Source organism: Lissotriton vulgaris, unplaced genomic scaffold (assembly GCF_964263255.1).
Source record: "Lissotriton vulgaris unplaced genomic scaffold, aLisVul1.2 SCAFFOLD_2898, whole genome shotgun sequence".
NCBI classification, from domain to species: Eukaryota; Metazoa; Chordata; class Amphibia; order Caudata; family Salamandridae; genus Lissotriton; species Lissotriton vulgaris.
The window spans coordinates 219043-242257 of NW_028245007.1; the positions used below are offsets into that span (position 1 = coordinate 219043).

The 23215-nt window shown below is 48.3% G+C and overlaps 1 protein-coding gene across 1 annotated transcript in view; it reads left to right on the forward strand.

The window, feature by feature from the left end:
- LOC147666668 (THO complex subunit 7 homolog) overlaps positions 1-23215 on the forward strand; it is a 76825-nt gene that overhangs the window by 18455 nt on the left and 35155 nt on the right. The window contains exon 2 of the mRNA XM_086948983.1: positions 7639-7756. Within this exon, the coding sequence (XP_086805109.1) occupies positions 7639-7756 (118 nt within the window). The remainder of the gene's footprint in view (positions 1-7638; positions 7757-23215) is intronic.

Consider the following 23215-nt stretch of genomic DNA (forward strand, 5'->3'; position numbering starts at 1 on the left):
CACTCTTATCCATCGCCCTCCCTCTTATCCATCGCCCTCCCTCTTATCCATCGCCCTCCCTCTTATCCATCGCCCTCCCTCTTATCCATCGCCCTCCCTCTTATCCATCGCCCTCCCTCTTATCCATCGCCCTCCCTCTTATCCATCGCCCTCCCTCTTATCCATCGCCCTCCCTCTTATCCATCGCCCTCCCTCTTATCCATCGCCCTCCCTCTTATCCATCGCCCTCCCTCTTATCCATCGCCCGCCCTCTTATCCATCGCCCTCACTCTTATCCATCGCCCTCACTCTTATCCATCGCCCTCACTCTTATCCATCGCCCTCACTCTTATCCATCGCCCTCACTCTTATCCATCGCCCTCACTCTTATCCATCGCCCTCACTCTTATCCATCGCCCTCACTCTTATCCATCGCCCTCACTCTTATCCATCGCCCTCACTCTTATCCATCGCCCTCACTCTTATCCATCGCCCTCACTCTTATCCATCGCCCTCACTCTTATCCATCGCCCTCACTCTTATCCATCGCCCTCACTCTTATCCATCGCCCTCACTCTTATCCATCGCCCTCACTCTTATCCATCGCCCTCACTCTTATCCATCGCCCTCACTCTTATCCATCGCCCTCACTCTTATCCATCGCCCTCACTCTTATCCATCGCCCTCACTCTTATCCATCGCCCTCACTCTATCTATCGCCCTTACTCTAGCTCTCTTCCACCCCACCTCCTTCTTTATATCCATGTTCTCTTCACCTGTGTTGATCTGCTGCTCTCTTCCACCCCGCCTCCTTCTTTAACGCTGTTCTTTTCTCCTGTGCTGATCTCCTGTTCCCTTCCACCACCTGCTTCTCTAACTCCCTGTTCTCTTCTCCCATGCTGATCTGCTGTTCGCATCCTCCCGCCTCCTTCTCTAACTCCCTGTTCTCTTCTCCTGTGCTGATATGCTGCTCTATTCCACACCGCATCCTTCTTTAACTCTGTTCTTTTCTCCTGTGCTGATCTGCTGCTCTCTTCCACCCGCCTCCTTCTTTAACTCCCTGTTCTCTTCTCCTGTGCTGATCTGCTGCTCTCTTCCACCGCACCTCCTTCTTTACATCCCTGTTCTCTTCTCTTCTCCTGTGCTGATCTGCTGCTCTCTTCCACCCCACCTCCTTCTTTACATCCCTGTTCTCTTCTCTTCTCCTGTGCTGATCTGCTACTCTCTTCCACCCCACCTCCTTCTTTAACTCCCTGTTCTCTTCTCCGGTGCTGACCTGCTGTTCTCTTTCACCCCACCTCCTTCTCTAACTCCCTGTTCTCTTCTCCTGCACTGATTTGCTGTTCTTTTCCACCGCATCCTTCTATAACTACCGGTTCTCTTCTGTGCTGATCTGCTGCTCTCATCCACCCACCTCCTTCTTTAACTCCCTGTTCTCTTCTCCTGTGCTGATCTGCTGCTCTCTTCCACCCCACCTCCTTCTTTAACTCCCTGTTCTCTTCTCCGGTGCTGACCTGCTGTTCTCTTTCACCCCACCTCCTTCTCTAACTCCCTGTTCTCTTCTCCTGCACTGATTTGCTGTTCTTTTCCACCGCATCCTTCTATAACTACCGGTTCTCTTCTGTGCTGATCTGCTGCTCTCATCCACCCACCTCCTTCTTTAACTCCCTGTTCTCTTCTCCTGTGCTTATCTGCTGCTCTCTTCCACCCCACCTCCTTCTTTACATCCCTGTTCTCTTCTCTTCTCCTGTGCTGATCTGCTGCTCTCTTCCACCACACCTCCTTCTTTACATCCCTGTCCTCTTCTCTTCTCCTGTGCTGATCTGTTACTCTCTTCCACCCGCCTCCTACTTTAACTCCCTGTTCTGTTCCCCCGTGCAGATCTGCTGCTCTCTTCCACCCGCCTCCTTCTTTAACTCTGTTCTTTTCTCCTGTGCTGATCTGCTGCTCTCTTCCACCCGCCTCCTTCTTTACCTCCCTGTTCTCTTCTCCTGTGCTGATCTGCTGCTCTCTTCCACCCCACCTCCTACTTTAACTCCCTGTTCTGTTCCCCCGTGCAGATCTGCTGCTCTCTTCCACCCGCCTCCTTCTTTAACTCTGTTCTTTTCTCCTGTGCTGATCTGCTGCTCTCTTCCACCCGCCTCCTTCTTTACCTCCCTGTTCTCTTCTCCTGTGCTGATCTGCTGCTCTCTTCCACCCGCCTCCTACTTTAACTCCCTGTTCTGTTCCCCCGTGCAGATCTGCTGCTCTCTTCCTCCCGCCTCCTTCTTTAACTCTGTTCTTTCTCCTGTGCTGATCTGCTGCTCTCTTCCACCCGCCTCCTTCTTTACCTCCCTGTTCTCTTCTCCTGTGCTGATCTGCTTCTCTCTTCCACCCCACCTCCTTCTTTAACTCCCTGTTCTCTTCTCCGGTGCGGACCTGCTGTTCTCTTTCACCCCACCTCCTTATCTAACTCCCTGTTCTCTTCTCATGCACTGATTTGCTGTTCTTTTCCACCGCCTCCTTCTATAACTACCGGTTCTCTTCTGTGCTGATCTGCTGTTCTCTTCCAACCCACCTCCTTCTCTACCTCCCTGTTCTCTTCTCCTGTGCTGTTCTGCGGTTCTCTTTCACCCCACCTCCTTATCTAACTCCCTGTTCTATTCTCTTCTCCTGTGCTGAACTGCTGCTCTCTTCCTCCCCACCTCCTTCTTTAACTCCCTGTTCTCTTCTGCTTTGCTGATCTGTTCCTCTCTTCTACCCATCTCCTTCTCTAAATCCCTGTTCTCTTCTCTCAAGCTGATATGCTGCTCTCTTCCACCGTGCCTCCTTCTTTAACTCTGTTCTTTTCTCCTGTGCTGATCTGCTGCTCTCTTCCACCCCACCTCCTTCTTTAACTCCCTGTTTTCTTCTCATGTGCTGATCTGCTGCTCCCTTCCACCCGCCTCCTTCTTTAACTCCCTGTTCTCTTTTGCTGTGCTGATCTGCTGCTCTCTTCCACCCACCTCCTTCTTTACATCCCTGTTCTCTTCTCTACTCCTGTGCTGATCTGCTACTCTCTTCCACCCGCCTCCTACTTTAACTCCCTGTTCTGTTCCCCCGTGCTGATCTGCTGCTCTCTTCCACCCGCCTCCTTCTTTAACTCTGTTCTTTTCTCCTGTGCTGATCTGCTGCTCTCTTCCACCCGCCTCCTTTACCTCCCTGTTCTCTTCTCCTGTGCTGATCTGCTGCTCTCTTCCACCCCACCTCCTTCTTTAACTCCCTGTTCTCTTCTCCGGTGCTGACCTGCTGTTCTCTTTCACCCCACCTCCTTCTCTAACTCCCTGTTCTCTTCTCCTGCACTGATTTGCTGTTCTTTTCCACCGCCTCCTTCTATAACTACCGGTTCTCTTCTGTGCTGATCTGCTGCTCTCATTCACCCACCTCCTTCTTTAACTCCCTGTTCTCTTCTCCTGTGCTGATCTGCGGTTCTCTTTCACCCAACCTCCTTATCTAACTCCCTGTTCTATTCTCTTCTCCTGTGCTGAACTGCTGCTCTCTTCCTCCCCACCTCCTTCTTTAACTCCCTGTTCTCTTCTGCTTTGCTGATCTGTTCCTCTCTTCTACCCATCTCCTTCTCTAACTCCCTGTTCTCTTCTCTTCTCTCATGCTGATATGCTGCTCTCTTCCACCGTGCCTCCTTCTCTAACCCCCTGTTCTCTTTTACTGTGCTGATCTGCTACTCTCTTCCACCCCACCTCCTTCTTTAACTCTGTTTAATTCTCCTGTGCTGATCTGCTGCTCTCTTCCACCCCACCTCCTTCTTTAACTCCCTGTTTTCTTCTCCTGTGCTGATCTGCTGCTCTCTTCCACCCGCCTCCTTCTTTAACTCCCTGTTCTCTTTTGCTGTGCTGATCTGCTGCTCTCTTCCACCCACCTCCTTCTCTAATTCCCTGTTCTCTTCTATTCTCCCGTACTGATCTGCTGTTCTCTTCCACCGCCTCCCTCTCTAGCTCCCTGTTCTCTTCTCCTGTGCCGATCTGCTGTTCTCTTCCACCCGCCTCCTTCTTTAACTCCCTGTTCTCTTTTGCTGTGATGATCTGCTGCTCTCTTCCACCCACCTCCTTCTCTAATTCCCTGTTCTCTTCTATTCTCCCATACTGATCTGCTGCTCTCTTACATCGCCTCCCTCTCTAGCTCCCTGTTCTCTTCTCTTCTCCTGTGCCGATGTGCTGTTCTCTTCCACCCGCCTCCTTCTTTAACTCTCTGTTCTCTTCTGCTGTGCTGATCTGCTGCTCTCTTCCACATACATCCTTCTGTAACCGCACACACACATACATACAACTACGCACACACAAACACACATCACCCCACACATCACCCCACACATCACCCCACACATCACCCCACACATCACCCCACGCACAACCCCACGCACAACCCCACGCACAACCCCACGCACAACCCCACGCACAACCCCATGCTCAACCACACTCTATCTAGCTAACGCCCTCACTCTATCTAGCTAACGCCCTCACGCTATCTAGCTAACGCCCTCACGCTATCTAGCTAACGCCCTCACGCTATCTAGCTAACGCCCTCACGCTATCTAGCTAACGCCCTCACGCTATCTAGCTAACGCCCTCACGCTATCTAGCTAACGCCCTCACGCTATCTAGCTAACGCCCTCACGCTATCTAGCTAACGCCCTCACGCTATCTAGCTAACGCCCTCACGCTATCTAGCTAACGCCCTCACGCTATCTAGCTAACGCCCTCACGCTATCTAGCTAACGCCCTCACGCTATCTAGCTAACGCCCTCACGCTATCTAGCTAACGCCCTCACGCTATCTAGCTAACGCCCTCACGCTATCTATCTATCTATCTTTCGCCCTCACGCTATCTATCTATCTATCTTTCGCCCTCACGCTATCTATCTATCTATCTTTCGCCCTCACGCTATCTATCTATCTATCTTTCGCCCTCACGCTATCTATCTATCTTTCGCCCTCACGCTATCTATCTATCTTTCGCCCTCACGCTATCTATCTATCTTTCGCCCTCACGCTATCTATCTATCTTTCGCCCTCACGCTATCTATCTATCTTTCGCCCTCACTCTATCTATCTATCTTTCGCCCTCACTCTATCTATCTATCTTTCGCCCTCACGCTATCTATCTATCTTTCGCCCTCACGCTATCTATCTATCTTTCGCCCTCACGCTATCTATCTATCTTTCGCCCTCACGCTATCTATCTATCTTTCGCCCTCACTCTATCTATCTATCTATCGCCCTCACTCTATCTATCTATCTATCGCCCTCACTCTATCTATCTATCTATCTATCGCCCTCACTCTATCTATCTATCTATCTATCTATCGCCCTCACTCTATCTATCTATCTATCGCCCTCACTCTATCTATCTATCTATCGCCCTCACTCTATCTATCTATCTATCGCCCTCACTCTATCTATCTATCTATCGCCCTCACTCTATCTATCTATCGCCCTCACTCTATCTATCTATCGCCCTCACTCTATCTATCGTCCTCCCTCTCGCTATCTTTCGCCCTCACGCTATCTATCTATCTATCTTTCGCCCTCACGCTATCTATCTATCTATCTTTCGCCCTCACGCTATCTATCTATCTATCTATCTATCGCCCTCACTCTATCTATCTATCTATCTCCCTCACTCTATCTATCTATCTATCGCCCTCACTCTATCTATCTATCTATCGCCCTCACTCTATCTATCTATCTATCGCCCTCACTCTATCTATCTATCGCCCTCACTCTATCTATCGTCCTCCCTCTCGCTATCTTTCGCCCTCACGCTATCTATCTATCTATCTTTCGCCCTCACGCTATCTATCTATCTATCTTTCGCCCTCACTCTATCTATCTATCTATCTATCTATCGCCCTCACTCTATCTATCTATCTATCTCCCTCACTCTATCTATCTATCTATCGCCCTCACTCTATCTATCTATCTATCTATCTATCGCCCTCACTCTATCTATCTATCTATCTCCCTCACTCTATCTATCTATCTATCTCCCTCACTCTATCTATCTATCGCCCTCACTCTATCTATCTATCGCCCTCACTCTATCTATCTATCTATCGCCCTCACTCTATCTATCTATCTATCGCCCTCACTCTATCTATCTATCTATCGCCCTCACTCTATCTATCTATCTATCTATCGCCCTCACTCTATCGTCCTCCCTCTCGCTATCTTTCGCCCTCACTCTATCTATCGTCCTCCCTCTCGCTATCTTTCGCCCATCTATCGCCCTCACTCTATCTATCGCAGCACCACAGCATCACTCAGGGGTACCACAGCATCACTCAGGGGCACCACAACATCACTATGCGCTACCACAGCATCACTGAACGCCACAGCATCACTCGTCGCCACCACAACATCACTCAGCGCCACCACAGTATCAATCTGTGCAACCATTCAACAATAACTGGTTCAAATATTTTCTCTCAATGTTTCAAGCTTTATTACAAATGTCACAAAAAGATGTTAATATTTCACTTCTGTTCTTGGATTTTCATCACAATAAAATGCACTGAACATAATCTTCACAAAAGTTATTTACAAAAGTTTAAGCTATTGCCATTATAAATTACAATAACTTTTATTTAAGTATTAATTATTTAAAAAAATTAAAAGCCATTGTTATTTGTAATATCAATACATCTAAGTCACGTAAATACAAAACATGTTGCATTACAAATGCTATAGGTGTCACATTTGCAAAAGATAAAAGTATTGGCATTGTAATTGACAAAGCTATTAATTTCGCTATTTTCAAAACCAACACATAAATTAAAAAAAATTAATTTACAAGACCAATAGCTCAAACTTTCCTAATGCGAGACCTATTGCATTGCAAATGCTTGTTCTGATATCTAGTCTAGGGACAAGGATGTGGCGCAACAGCCAGAGCCGATGACCGTGGAGCTGGGGAGCCAATTCTTGGTGTTTGCTCAACATCCTATGATTCTAGGCAAATCACTTAATCTCCCTGTGCTTACAAAAAATGAATGTGTGTCTGTGTAATGTAAAAGATACTCCTGTAAAGCGCTCCAATACCTTTGGGTCATGTTCGCTCTATATAAAACGGAAGAAAATATATTACAAAATGTTGTGAGCACTCCCGTTTCCAGGTACTGCTCAAGACTGGAAGTGGAGCACAACCTGAGGATGGCAAAAGCAAGAATACATCCACACATTGTTCGTGTCTGTGGATAAAACCAGACACACCCCCTCACCTGTGTTTTAGGAGTGTTTTTACTAATCTATCCTAAATTTTGTGTTTTATGTGAAAAATAAATCACCAGTGTAATTTTTTGTGGTAATTTTTTCTTGGAGACTTTTCGTTTGAACTTTATATTAAGCACAAGCACTACAAAAACTTTAGTTTATTAAACACTCTTACTTTATTTAACATTATTTGCTCTGTACGACCTGGGCCCTGCAGGAGGGAATGGCCATCAATGATGCAGCAATTTCTTTATTGGCTTCTGATGCATCCGAATTTATTTTCCTCCTTGATTGACCTGTTTTCAAATATTAGTCTGCTGAATGAAATATGAAACTCTATTTATCACCTACTAATGGGTTGTACTTCTCCCAAAATAGCCTGTACTGAATTTGCCCTACTTTTCTTTCTTTCCAGATGAAGTAATTCGTAAACGGCTCTTAATAGATGGTGACGGAGCTGGAGATGATCGCCGAATCAACCTGTTGGTAAAGTCTTTCATCAAATGGTGCCATTCTGGATCGCACGAAGAAGGGTATTTAAATAGATCTTTGTTTCATATGATGTCTTTTGTTTGAGTAATTTACAGAATCCTGGAAATCGCCACTGCAGGCCCTAAAGTGGTGACCAGCTTGATTCCTAATGTGCTATTTCTGTCCTTCATTACATGCATTCATTGCTGTATTTACCCTTGTCACGTTTGATGCAATGGGGGCTTAGCACTTTCGGAAATGCCTATGTCCAATTGTTTTTTAGCTTGAGTTTGCAAATGTACATTATGATGTAGTTTTAGAGGGCAAACGCTCTATGGATTGCTTCAATCCGTCATGCTGCGTACTTGACTTGTAGTTACCATTGGATGAAGAATTGTCAAGATTGATTGGTAAGGTGGTCAGAATTGAAAATGAAAAATATACTTAATGAAATGGAAACTGACATGTTAATCTCTACATCCCTTGATTCAAGATAACTTTTACACTTTAGGGATCCAACTGCACCCTTTCGTGAGCATGTTAAGTATTAGCATGTTAAGTATTAGCAGTGTTAGTGTTATCTTTTCATTTTTATGGTAAGCTTTGCTGTGCTGACCACAGAAGGTATAATCCATCACTGGAGCACACCCTCAATGACATAAAGATTGTTTTCTTTTTACTCTTTAACCCCACCCCTGCTGGTGACGGAACCACTCCGTCATCAGCCGCGGCAGCGCTGTGCTGATGACGGAGCGGTTCTGTCTCGGCACGCCTGTGCGGTGCGGATTCCGCGCCTGCGCTGAGTGTTCTATTGAGCGGGCGGGGCCGTGACGGAACCGCTCCGTCATGAGCACAGTGCAACCGCGGGTGGTGACGGAGTGGTTCCGTCACCAGCATGGGCGTGCCGCTAGGCCCCCCGCCCCCTTAGCACTGCGGTGCGGATTCCGCGCCTGCGCTGAGTGTTCTATTGAGCGGACGGGGCCGCGACGGAACCGCTCATTCATGAGCACAGTGCAACCGTGGCTGGTGACGGAGCGGTTCCGTCACCAGCATGGGCGTGCCGCTAGGCCCCCCCGCCCCCTTAGCACTGCGGCGGTAAAGCCGGCGCAGTGAAGGGGTTAAAAAAAACTAAATATATATATATATATATATATATATATATATATATATATATATATATATATAATATTGGAATAAAGCTTCTTCCAACGTTTTCCCTGCTGTGAATCGGTTTCTGAAAGATGCAATGGGTGTATGAACATACCACACAATCTAGGCGTAGATCGTCAATCCTCCCTTGTAAGCAAGTCCACCTAACTGCAGGCTCCATCGTTAACAGTGAAACTAACAATAATTATCTGATTCATTATCAATTCATCCAGATCAACAGTATTCAATTCATCATTAAAAGATATGTAACACAGATTCCTAATTTCATTCATATACAGATCATTTCATTTCAGGTCATTTCCATTATCAAAACCTCTTTTCAAAAGAAGCAGGAATTATTATTAAATAGAAATCAAGATCAAGACTCAATGTTTCATCCAGCCGATTCGTTTAGCTGCTAACCATACTTATTCATTTCCCTAAATGCGCTGCCATCTCTTCACCACTATTCAGACCCCTGGGATATTTGGTCGACAGATCTATAATATATCTCGATTCAAGGCTCCTCAGCCGTCTCAATCGGTCCCCTCCCCTTACATTATGCGGTACACAGTCCAGTCCGAAGAATGGCAGTTTACTTAGGAGGGTAATGTAATGTAATGGGGGGTAATGTAATGTAATGTGTCCATCCAAAATTTCACGATCCCATCACTTCCCAGCGGGCGAAATGAAATCAGCGGACTTGGCAGGTAGATGTTTATTTTTTCCTTCCTCTGTTACGCGTTTCGAGCACCAAGTGCTCTTGCTCACACACACATATATATATATATATATATATATATATATATATATATATATATATATATATATATATATATATAACTATGTTTATTATTATTATTTAGGCTCGTAATACAGCTATCAGACTTGTTGGAGCCTTTTGACAATGCTCCTTCTAATATGGTTCAAAGTGTAAGAATCGCAGTCTTTTCTCACGTTTCTCTTTGCCAATTTAGTGCAATTTTAAAGGTCTTTTTACCCCTAATGAAGGCAACTGCAACATATCCTCCTATAGTTCTCATTTCCCTATCCCATTGCCACAATCAATCACAGTTTTTCTCCTCCAAGTTTAATTGTGATTAGTCTCCCGTGGCCTTATTGGCTATGCTATCTTGCAATTAGTGTATCCAGAATTTACTTGTGGAGTGTCTTGCTGAAGTCTCATAAGTACAATTGACCACGTCTCCAAGTCTTGACTTTGCTGTAAAATTGTAGGTGCAGAAACTCATTATTTTTTCCATTGCTGCATAATGCTTAGAACCGGCTCCTAATCTGGCTGTTTGGTGCATCGGTAGAGGTTTGGCCACATTCTCTAAGCCATCTGTTTCCGTCTTTCTTCAGTATTGTGCTGATATTTCTTCATTTTCATCAGGCATGGCTCTGGTCTTTTGTGATTGCTTCAAAGTTTCCAAATCTTAGAAGGCATGGGTCTTCAACAGTTGAAGTAGACCTATTCTTTTACATTCTCTGATCGTAAATGCCAGGAACACCTATTAGTCTGGCTAGTGTTGCGTAGAAGAGCTGATAAACTATTTTTTTTTTTTTTTTGGTGTAAAAACTTTTATTGATGTTCATCATCCATTTTACAACAAGACAATTACACAGTAATCATGACAGGAGAAAAGAACAGGATGTCCCGTAGTAGTACACAGCTATTTAGCCGACAACCCTCCGGTCCGGCAGCAAGGATGAGGATGATACGGCAGACCATAAGGAGAAACATCGGAGTTATGAAGTTTTACTTTTTTAAATAGCATTATCGTTAACTGTTCCATGTATAAAACGTTGAAAAACAAACCAAACAAAGTGGCTCAGTAGTAGTGCTTAGATGCGAAGCAATGTAGAACAGAAGACGCTAGTAGAACACACCGACCCCCCACCCCAGGCCCAACCCCTCCACCCCCCGCAGAATGTGAGCAGGAGTTCCAATTATATGAGTACCGTACTAGTCTCGCCCCGTGGCAGCCCATAGGTTAGCCAATCATCTCCTCCTCATCTTCCGAGTCCTCGTCTTCAGCCTCCTGAAGCGGGTCGCACAGGTCCCCCCTATATCTATTCCAGGCCTCCCACACCCTGTTCCATTTCTTTGGGTTCGCTCTCAACTTGTAGACAGTTCGTTCAGTTAACATCAGTTTGTCCATATTTTGACACCATAGCGACAAGGTAGGTAACTCAGCCACCCCCCACCTCTGTGCCACATCACGCTTAGCCATCATCGTTCCAATTGTAACCCACTGCTGTTGTCTGAGGTTAAGATCAGTGCCCTCCCAAACATTCAGAAGACAGAGGCGCGGCTCGGGTGTGAGGGAGGTGTCAAGGGCCTGGGAAATCGTACGCATGACCTGTTGCCAGTACCGGGCAATGAGAGGGCAGCCCCACAACGTGTGCAATAGTGTGCCATCCTCCCCACATCCTCTAAGACAACGAGGGGAGTCAGCCCTGTGCATTTTGTGTAGGGTGGTCCTAGTGTAGTATGTTCTGTGCAGTATTTTCAGTTGTATGAGTCTGAACCTGGCGGAAACCCCAGCCTCTCTCGGGGATGCCACAGCAGCGTTCCAGTCCGTCTCATCCATAGCGCCCAACTCATCCTCCCATTTTTCTCGCAGGGTCTGTAGGGGGTCAGAGAGATTGTTCAGTAATTTACGGTAGGTGAGTGAGGTGGCTTTCGTTTGCATGTAATCCGTGAGGAGCCGGTCTTCCAGGGGCGAGGATTCCGGGATTGTGGTTCCCGGCTCCAGCACCGCCAGGAGAGCGTGCCTGATTTGGACGTACCTATATGTTTCCGTGGGGCCCAGCTCATACTGTTGTTGGAGTTGCTCGAATGGTATCACCCCAGTGGACGTCCAGAGGTCCCCCACTGTAGAAATGCCTATATTGTCCCATTGGGTGAACCCTTTACTGGTCCTCAGGCAGCCCAGTTTTTTTGTGTCCCAGAGCGGGGTAAGCTTCGTAATGACTCCCTTCCATTGTAGCTTGGTGAGTGCCCTGTACCATAGGGTAATCGTGTGTTTAGTGGGGCCAATCAGGTCCTTGAGTAGACTGTGGTTATAGAGGGGGGCCAGGAGACTCTGTGTCCCGAGTTGGGCCCTGTCCGCCATGTACGCCGGGTCAGTGTGTGGTGCATGGATCCATTGGTTAAGTACCTTAAGTTGGGATGCCCAATAATAAAGCTGTACGTTCGGCAGTGCAATGCCACCATCGTACCAGCCGCGGTTCAGTTTGAGGTGCGCTATCCTTGGGGGACGCTCACCCCAAAGTAGAGTGGTAACCATCGCGGTAATTTTCTGGAAGTAAGAGGGCGGAATCAGGACAGGCGCATTCTCAAAGACATATAGGAGGCGCGGGAGCGCCATCATTTTGAACAGCGCGGCGCGGCCTAAAAGTGTGAGCGGCAGGGACGACCAGTGCCGCACGTCTGCCTTCAAACGGAGGAGGGGGGGCGCCAGATTTCGGTTGGTGAAGACGGTCACATCGTTAGTGACATGGATTCCCAAATATTTGAAGGAAACATCTGTCACCACCAACGGACAATGTTCCGGGAGGACTGGTCGAGGGCCCTTCAGTACATAAAGGACCGATTTCGTCCAGTTAATGGTGTAACCAGAGGCCGCACCGTGTTTGTCACAAAGCGCCAGTAAAATCGGGACACTCCGTTCGGGTGCTGATACGTACACCAGCATATCATCCGCATACAATGATATTCTATCTTCCCAGGTCTCCGTCCACCTGATGCCCCTCAACAGTGGTGTCGTTCTGAGGACGATCGCGAGGGGTTCAAGGACCAACGCGAACAGCAATGGGGAGAGGGGGCAGCCCTGGCGGGTTCCACGCGCCAAAGAGATCGCACGGGAGATGTGGCCATTAGCCGCTACGTGAGCTACTGGGCCTGTGTAGAGTAGTCGGATCCAGGATAGGAACTTCGGACCGAAGCCCATCCGGTGCAGGACTGCGAACAGGTAACGCCACTCCACCATGTCGAAGGCCATCCTGGCGTCCAGCGACAAGATGGCTGCTGGTTCTGTCAAGGAGTGTGCACGCGCCAACGCGCCGTGTACTCTACGGAGATTTAATGCTGTACTCCTGTGAGGCATAAAGCCGGACTGGTCCGGGTGGATCAGTTGGCCAAGGTGTGGGGTCAGTCGATTAGCGATCACCTTCGCCAGGATCTTCGCCTCTGCATTGAGCAGCGAGATCGGGCGGTAGGATGCACAACATTCTGGAGGTTTCTCAGGTTTTGGGATAGCAACTATCGTCGCCAGGCGCTGATCCGGTGGCAGCGTTCCTGACTCACGACAGTTCTCGAACATGGCCAGTAGCGGTGGGCCCAGTGTGTCGGACATCGTTTGGAACCATTCGATCGGGATCCCGTTTGGGCCCAGCGCTCTGCCCGTGTGCAGTGCGCCTATCGCCATACGGAGTTCCTCCACTGTGAGATCCGCCTCCAGCTCGGTTTGCGCCTCCGGCGTTAGCCCCTCCACCTCAATCTCTTGGAGCGCCAGTTCCGCCTGTTCCGGCGTGACCACCACTTCTGGGGTGTAAACTGATTGGAAGTGGTCTGCCAGGAGGTCAACTATCTTGGGAGGGTGCGTGTGAAGCGTCCCCGTGTGATCTTGCAACTGCAGGATATGCCTTCCTCCATCCCGCTTTTTGTCCAACCAAGCCAGCAACTTGTTGGCTTTGTCGCCTACATCATAAACTCTGCATGCCGTTGATTCGATCCGCTCTAACACCCTACGGCGGAGAAAGTCGTCATGCTTTTGTTGGCAGAGAGTCAGCGCGTGCCTGGTGGCTTCTGACGGTGTGGCCATGTGAGTCGCATTTGCCTGTTCCAATTGCAGTTCCAGTTCGACCATTTCCAGTTTTTGTTTGCGCTTATGGTCGGCTATGGTCGAAATGGCCTGGCCCCTGAGCACCGTCTTGTATGCTTCCCAGAGAACCGTCGGCGAGGACACCGACCCGGAGTTCTCCTGGAAGTAAAGTTTAGTGGCAGTTTTAAGGGACTTTCGGATCGGGGGAGTTTTAAGATAGCTGGGGTAGATGGGAAAGAGACGCGTGCGGGCCGTGGCAGAGCAGGACAGGGTAGCGAGCAGGGGAGAATGATCTGAAATACCCCGTGGTGCGATGTGTACTTTGTCAAAAGTGAGTTTGCCGCCCCCCAGTGTGAGGAAATAGTCTATGCGCGACAGGCAAGCATGGGTGGAGGAATAGTATGAATAGTGGCGATCAGTAGGGTGAAGCTGCCTCCAAATGTCTACCAGACCCTGTGCCTCTAAGAAGTCCCTGAATTTCGTTGGGCCAGTAGGGAGGGGGCGAGCCGGGAACCTGTCCATATCAGAATCAGCCAATGCATTGAAATCTCCGCCCACTAACATATCCCCTTCCGGGAGTTCCAAGAGAAATTTACCCAGGGCCGGAAGTGCCGATGAATGTAGCGCCGGCGGGATGTACGCAGACACCACGTTGATGGGCACGCCCTCCCATTGTCCACACACCGCCGCGAAGCGGCCATGATGATCTGTTTTTGTGGAGTGGTGAATGAATCGTGACGTCCTTTTTACCCATATCCCCATACCCCGGGACCCCGAAGTAAAGTCTGAGTGTATCAGCATGCGGTATCCTCTCCTATCTAGGGCTTTGGAGGCAACCCCCACTAAATGTGTTTCTTGGAGGAGGGCGATATCACAGTTCAGTCTCTTAATACATTGTAGGACCAGCCCTCTCTTCACTTTATCACCCAACCCCCGCACATTCCAGGATACTACCCGAAGCGGCGGTACCGCCCCCACCCCAGTGTCATGCGTTACTACAGCAGGTCGCGGGGGATCCGCCATATTGTGGTCAGTCGTATAGTTGAGGGCCCTAGAGGGCGGGGCGGAGGCATAACAAATAGGAAAAACCCCAAGCCAGTGCGACTAAGCGTGTGAGTGCACCGATACAGTGATCGAGGAGCAGAGGCAATATACCCGGTGTAAGGAATACGGTCAAGTGTGAACACTAGCAGTTCCAAGACAAGAAGTTGAGCCAAACATTTCAAACTAAACAACCAACACAACCCCCCCATTCCCAACCACCCCACCCTCCCTGCTTCCCTGCTACACGGACTCCAAACTGCCCGCCACCCCAATCTAGCAGAGTGCTTCATTCCACCCCAAAGAAAACACACAGTTACTTGCTCGTTGGGGGTGAGGAGCGCTCCGGAATCAGCGGCCCCTCATTCCCTCCACGGAGGCCCTCGGCCCAGTGTCCATGACGGTTCCAGCCACAGTACCAAACTTTTACAGTGCACACATGTGTTCAAGGGTCCACCTCCAGACTCAAAGCAGTTTCATCTCGTATCGGAGAGCTTCTGCCACTGTTCGTACCCTCGGCCCCTGCAGCGGTGGAATCAGAGTGAGGCGAGCCGGTCTTAGTCCGTCCAGGGCGACGAGAGTGAGAAGCCGGACGCCAGCCGTCCAGCCAGTCTCGCGCAGTGCTTGGGTCATCAAAAAACCATGTCCTGTTTTCCGCCACCACCCGTAGCCTGGCTGGGAAGATCATAGAATACGGGAGTTCCCGTTTCCTAAGTTCTCTTTTAATATCCAAGAATGTCTTTCGCCGCCTGGCCACTTCCGCCGTGTAATCCGGGAAGAAAGCTACCGTCGAGTTTAGGATTTTCACCGGCGGTGAGACACGTGCTGCCTGCAGGATGATGTCCCGGAAGTTGAAAAGTCTCGCTAGGATCGGCTGCGGCGTGGCCCCTGGTTTCGGTTGACCACCCGGGACTCTATGGGCTCGCTCCACAGAAAAGAAGGCCGACAGGCCCTTGAGTTGGAGATGAGTCTTAATGAGTTCCTCCACATAAAGATCCGTAGCCCTCACACCTTCTGACTCCGGAACGCCAAGAATGCGTACATTGTTCCGCCTGGAGCGGCCCTCCTGGTCGTCGAGCTTGTCCTTAAGGTGCTTGTTTTCGGCCATGACCGCTTCCATGGCCGTCTGCAGTTCTGAGACATCCTCCACCAGCGACTTCGTGACGAGCTCCAGAGAGCCTACCTTTTCCGCCATTTTATGAAAGTCAGCGCGGATTAGGGTGATTTCTGTTGAGATGCAGCCCACCGTTGCCTGGACCTGTGTGAGAGCCTTCATGATATCGTCCAGTGTCGCCTTCTTCGGCCCCCCGGATTCGCCTGGTTTCACAGGGGGAGTTTTTCCCTCCGCCGGAGGGGAAGCGGTCCTGTCGTTGGTGAAGCGGTCAATACGAGTCTGGGTTGTGCCGCCTTTCACACCTTTCCCGGCCATCGTTCGGTCACGGAGGGAATACAGTTCGTCGGTCCGGTGGGGTGCCAGGTATACGGGCAGTTGCCGCGCTGCTCCCGGTGCCGGATGAAGGACCTCCGTCGTTAAAAGGTAGACTCCTGCACGGTCTGTCGGGCAAATTATGGTCGGTGGCTTCGGTAGTGTGCGGCCACCCTTCCAATGAGACGTCGCTGGAGAGCGAGTCGAATGACGCAGGACAGGACCGTTACTGGGCGTGGGGCTCCTGCACCGACCACTTCCTGTCTGAGGCTGCCAGGCCGGCTGCACTTCCGGTCGGATTCAGCTAGCACTTGAGGGCCCGGAGGTGGGCCTAGGCTCCGGTCGATTCAACTTTCGACGATAACTCCGGCATAAAATGTTCGATTATCGTCTGGAGACCTGCCGCCAGTCCCGCCCGGTCCCGGGCGTTCGGTGCCGCCGTTGGAGGTAACAAATAGTCACGGATTATCGTGCGGATAGATGGAGAGGTCGCTTCCCCGCCGGAGCTAGTCCTCTATGCTGCCGCCATGTTCGGCCGCCAGCCACGCCCCCGCTGATAAACTATTAATTCTGTACCAGGCAGTTGATCTTTAAACATAATGGGATCTATTCAGAGGGAGAACTGTCCTTTAAATCTGTACTTAAACTACATTTATAGAGGCTTTTTAAAGGAATTTGTTGTATGGGAGCCTGTGCCAATTAGGCTGGAAGTCTGTGTTGGTAGAGTTAGACCATTACCTTGGCAAACAAGACACTGCAGTTCAGCCCATAATGGCACTTCCACTTTTGGTTTTTGCAGGGAATTGGGAAGGAAAACCTTAGAGAATTAGAAGTGGCTAAGTGATTGTTGCGAGTGACGTGGCACATGAAAGAGTAGATTTAGGCATATTTTCATTAGCCTTTTTTTTGGCATTTGCAATAAATGCAGCTGTCATCAGCATTTTGTGGTAGCAAACTCTGAGCTGGTCACCATCTGTCCTATCAGTTGCATTTATTATGGGACTGGTTTCTGCTGTTTTAAGTTTCATGTATTCATTTATAATCTGAAGAGAGTAGAGGGTAAGAGGTAAAACATTTTTAGTACAGAAGTCTATATACAGAATTTGTCCAGCTTTTATGTGGTCCATTCTGGCTTCAGAAGCAGAGTGTAGTTTGTCTCAACTGTCCAGTATAGTTAGACAGAAAATAGTTAAGGATAAGTCCGGTTAAAGTGCAGCAGTACCACTGTATAATTCTATAGTTATAGTGTTTGATGTTAAGAATTAATACTGTGGCGTAATGTCATTTCAGATTAAATTATGCTGTCATTGGATGAATATTGGTACATAGCATACTATCCATAAGATCTTTGTTATAAATACGCATTTGACATGTGAAGTGTCCTGTTTAGAAGCAAACGTCATATGACTAGAAGGTATTCAAATCTTTAGGCTGACATAAAATGGTGTCTTTCAACAGAAATCGTGATCAGAATTAGCAGTGATTTGGTGCAAATTATCCACCCACAGGGAAGAAACCTTTCCATTTTTTGAAGCTTTTTTCTTGGTACATTAGCAAATGAGAATCTACCTGTTCAAAGACATGTGTATAGCAGAAAATAATCATGTGCATGGCACCAACAACCCCTCACCCTGTTTTTCTACGTTCTACCAGAGAGCGCATTGAAAGTAATTGAATGTTCCATTCCTTTCAGCATTATTACTTAAGCATGTTGTCGCTAAGGTTTAATGGTGCTGTAGAAATAAGATTTGTACCCGACCCCGTCTGAGACCATCTGTTGCAGAGAGCACCGTCATTTGGGTTACCCTGAGCTTGAGAGGGTCTGTTTGCATGATGCTTTTCAGGAAGCGAGTTCTATTTAGCCACTTAGACTCTAAAATACATGCCCTTCGCTTTAGCTTTCTGGAGGAAAGGATTCCAGGAGGTGTGGACATTTCCAGATCTGAGGGTGAATGTCGACTGACTTTTTTAGGTCTCGCCTGTCGCAGCGTGCATGCGCGGCTTAGGAAAAGAGACCTTTTGCAATTGATTCACTTTTCGCCCTTAAAACGCGCACGCGTTCCATTGCCTTCAATGGTAAGGCATGCACGTTTGGCGATTCCCTTGCGGGAGCGAGCTTTGACACCATATGTTTGTAATTAACTTGCAAACACATTGTGCCCCTCAGAAGGAAAACGCTTTGTGTGCCTCCCACTTTCCCCCACTTGTGAGCGCGAGGCGCGCGCGCTTGTTATTTAATTGAGAGCAAGAGGCTGGTTAAACACGGACTTGCACTTCAAAAATTGGTTTGCTAGCAGGTAGTTTGATCTTTCGGCTGTTTTTATGTTCTCTGATTTCTCAAAGTTTACATGCATTTCAATATTGCAGAGTTCATTGGGAATTGAGTTAGCTATAAATGAATAATAAAGGTAAAGTTATTCCGAACCGCAGCCCCAACACATGTACTGCAAGGGCCTGAAACTCCTTAAAATGGGTCTGTGCCAAGGAACTCATGTGGTATATGTAGGATCGGAGAATCTTGACGCAATCTCAAGGTCAGAGAAAGTTTTCTTAGGGACGCACGCTTTTATGCTAAAAACGCCAGCATAATATTAATGTTCTTACCGAGTCTCATTTCTGTCGATGTATACATTTAGTACGCAGTGTCCAGTGAGGCACATACATTACTATGTTAAAAACATTGTAGGAACACAGTTTGTTCTGTGGTGTTGGCATCGGTGTATTTATTGTCCTTTACATTTTAGGTTATTCTGTGGCATTTCTTTCACTTATTGGCAGCTATCAGCGAGCGACACTCATAGTCACGCCCGTACGTAACATATGTATCCCTGCTACGTATCCCACAGACTTCCGGGACTGGTACCTGACCCCATCTCCCCTCTCCCCCAACCCCCCAACGCCTGTGCAGATAAGCCGCCTCCATGCCTGCTCGGCCGCAGCCCCAGGGACTCGATGCAAGGCAGGGAACGGGCGGCTTAACTCCAGACGTGACCGGAAGGCATCAGATCCAGAAGGCGTAGGGGTTGCGCGAGGACAGTCTACAGCCGGTCTGCGCAGCTCCCACTCCGCGAGACGTGGCGCTACATCAAAACAAAGCCCCCGTCAGGTCTGCACGGGAGTGGAGCAGTGAGGAGTACCCTGGCCACACTATCCGAAGTAGCATGGGGCGTTGTGGTTATAGCGCCGTGCTTGTATTGTATAGGGCTGAGATATTGTATAGCGCTGGTATTCCGCCCGTTACTAAAAGCGATCAAAGCACTCCCTACGGAGACCCATGCACATCCCTCTTCAGACCCCTCTGTAACCGCGCAGAGTTCCCTTCGATGGCCGCTGCACAGTGTCTCTACTGTACTCCTGCACACCCCTCTGCACAGCTCTCTGCACTGCACCAGGGGCTACCCGGGGTCTCTACAAACTCTCTGTGGTATACTTGCATAAGATCCATGCAGTGTGCTGTGCACATCTCTCCGCAGCGCTAATGAGTATAGCTCCCAGCGGTGCCCTCTGCACCGCTCCCTGTGGTGCCCATGCACCACTTCCTTATGGGCCTTACTGCACCGACCCATGTACTTCCTGCTGCAGAGCGCCATGAAATACCTTCAGCCGGTAGTTGTCCGAGATAGAGATGTCCTGTCTGTGCTGAACAGCTTCCTGCACTCTGATTACTCAAGCAGGGCTTTAAGTCGAGTGAATCCTGACGGCTCACAGACCTAGCAGTATTTTACAACCGACTTTGAAAGAGTGCTCTATTGGCCCTATATTTATATCCTAAACTTTATAGACAAAAAACTGATTTATTTCTCAACAGGGTCTACAAGGACCCTTAAAGTCATCAACTTCCACAGGGAAGTCCCTGTTTATATTCCACGTTTTGCTTCATTTGGGATTCCCTTACATTATTTGATTTTTCCTGCTGTTGTGTTTCTCAATTTCTTTCAAGCAACATATGACTTGCATAGTGCATACTGTGAAATGAGTCACCTTAAGTGTCTAGGTGAGCTGAGGTGGTGGGTGGGTGTGTGTTCATGAAGTGGGAACCATTGAGTTGCTCAAGTGCCTGTCATTTGGTCACAAAAGTAGATAGACTACGCACATTCAATCCTCGGCCTCTCGGCTGACCGCATGCATCGATGGTCACACGTGCCAATTTTAATTTCGGGAAAGTGTGTGAAGGAGATCCACCAGCATCTAAATATGGACAAGCACCAACGGAGAAACAAGCATTGGCATAGCCAATAGGTCTCGCTTTTGGGACCTTATAAGTATTTAGTTATGCAAGCAGAATATCCTTGGTTCAACAACACCAACTGTTGCATGGCTTATAAGGTCCCAAATGCGAGACCTATTGGCTATGCCAATGCTTGTTTTTTTTTTAGCTAGGAACTAGAGCGAAACGAGGGGCTTTGTTGAAGATGTTGCAAGTTGGTAAATACTTTTTCTAGAACTCAGTGAATGAGAGGGGCTGCAGTAATCTAATTGTATTTATACAGGGTAGCAGAATGTGGGCTGTCGCATATAGATTTTGGCTGTAGTGTGGAGAATACCCGGGTTCCTGCAATCGTGTTGGCGGTATTAGAGTGACTGCTGACGGCGATCAGCTTTGAGTCAAGTGATTTTTGGGAGGAATACAACATTTTCCAGCTATCGCTACAAGAATTTTAGATTCTATTAAGGACACGGAGGCGAGGATTATGCTGTCTCAATTTCTTTACTGAACTCACAGCAGCCAATGAAAGTAAAACTACACAAAGTAAAAACATCATTACCTATGAGGCTTTGAACCACGCCTCCCTATCACAGCCAATGGCAACATCACAAAGTATACAAAATAGAGAGGCACCATCCTGGCCTCCTCTTTCTTTGCGAACAGTAGTCCAAAATAACGGATCAAACAAAGTCTCAACTCTCAACGGAGAGATAACAGTTCCTTTCCATTCTCAACTGAGAACATATCCACACGTCCTGAAGTCATCCGCTCTTCACACGAGGATGACCCATCTCCATCCGGATAACCATTCAGTTCGTGTTGGAAATATTTCCTAAAACAGAAACAAGGTTGAGAAAGGGAACCCACAAATCTGATTCTCATAGGGTGGCCATTAATCCTGTTATGAACATAACAATCAAACAACATAACAGTTGAAATAAACTGTCCCAACGGGTGGGATAATCCTCGCCTCCATGTCCTCAATAGAATCTAAAATTCTTGTTGCGATAGCTGGAAAATTTTGTATTCTATAGCAGGACCGGAGGCTTCTGATTATGCTGTTTCAAAGCTCATCAATAACAACAGAAGAAACATGAGAGATAGGCTTGTAATAGAAAACTTTAAACATAGAATCTGTAGACCAGTCAGCTGCCTTAAGGATATCTTCTAAATGAGATCCCAACATATACACCTTGGAGGCCATAGCCCCTCTCGCAGAATGGGTACCGTATACAGAAATATCAATACCTGCTTCAGACATCACCCATCTTACCCACCTAGCCAAGGTGGCAGCAGAGACTGGCTTGAAAGGCTTTTGAACTGATATTAACAATTGACCCAACGGATCAGACCTATGTGCAAGAGTACGCTCCTCCTAACATTTCAAACATTGCAAGACACATAATATTATTATTATTACTATGAGGGAAAGAAGGGTACTTCACAGAACATGACATCGTTTTTGTCCATCTCGTGATCACAAAGGAAACACCCTGTGGAGAAAACCTTCTACCTGCAAGATCCAAAGCTCGTACATCAGACACACTGCGACAGGAGATGAGACATAACAACATGGTGAGCTTGGCAGATAACTTTTTCAATGAAAGATCTGGATTATTCGGCCAAGATTTCAGAAGGGAAAGGACCTTAGAAACATCCCAAAGGGTCGAATACCTGGGGCGAGGGGGATTAGCCACCCTAAAACCTTTAAGTAATTAACAAACCAGGGGATTCATCCCCACGGGTTTAACCTCAATATGATCATGGCCTGCTGAGATTGCGGATCTGAAGTTCTTATCTGATCTGTAAGCAAGGCTTGACTCCGCACACTCAGAAAGGAAGTTTAAAATCCCAGTCACATCTGATCCCATGGGATCCACCTGCCGTTGAAGGCACCAACCCACCCATCTCTTGCAGGAAACTGAATATCGCTTTTGGGTGGATGGAGCCCAAGCCTGTTGTATGAACCCGGCAGCTGCTTGTGAAAGGCCTGCAATGCTCTCATGTCTCCTGAGAGCATCCACACCATCAGAGTTAACTTATTCTGCAGGACCAGCGGGTGGGAGGCTCCTACTGGGTCCTGGAGCAGCGTCTGGGAAAACCGGAAGCTGAAACGGAAGATCCACAGACAACTCCAGTAGTGTGGAAACCATGGCTGAGTCTTCCACAAAGGTGTCACCAACACTACTGAGGTCGTCTTGTCGACGGACAAAGGCTGCCACTCTCGGTATCATAGTTCTTCTGTTGCCCCCACTGGTGTAGAAAAGCATCCGTCCCCATCGCCATCGGGTCCGGTCTCCAACTGAAGAATAAAGGGAGCTGAGCATTGAGGCGAGAGGCAAAGAGATCTATTTTGCAGGGGCCTCGCATACTCCTGATCTGCTCAAACAAGGTAGCGTGAAGCCTCCAATTGCTGTAGTCCCTGAGGAATCCGCTACTTGATTGAGCTTCCCCGGAAGGTATTCCGAAATGACTGTGATTTTGCGATCCAGGCAGAGGTGCCAGAACTCCTTCACTATGTTGACCAACATACGGGACCTCGTCCCTCCCAGGCGATTGATATATCTCACTGCTGACACACTGTCCATCCTGATGAGGATGCAACAATTGCTCTTCAGAGGAGATATTGACCTGATCGCAAATGACCCTGCTAAAAGTTCGAGGCAGTTGATGTGCAACCTTAACTCGTCTGCGGACCAACGTTTGCCTGTGGCAAAGTCTCCACGTCGAGCGCCCCAGCCCCATCGGCTGGCGTCTGATTCGACAACCACGTCCAGGGCTGTGCCGAAGATTGTCCGACCATTCCAGGCTGTCATGTGTTCCATCCACCAACAAAGCGCCTCTTGAGCTTCCGGGGACAAAGGAATGA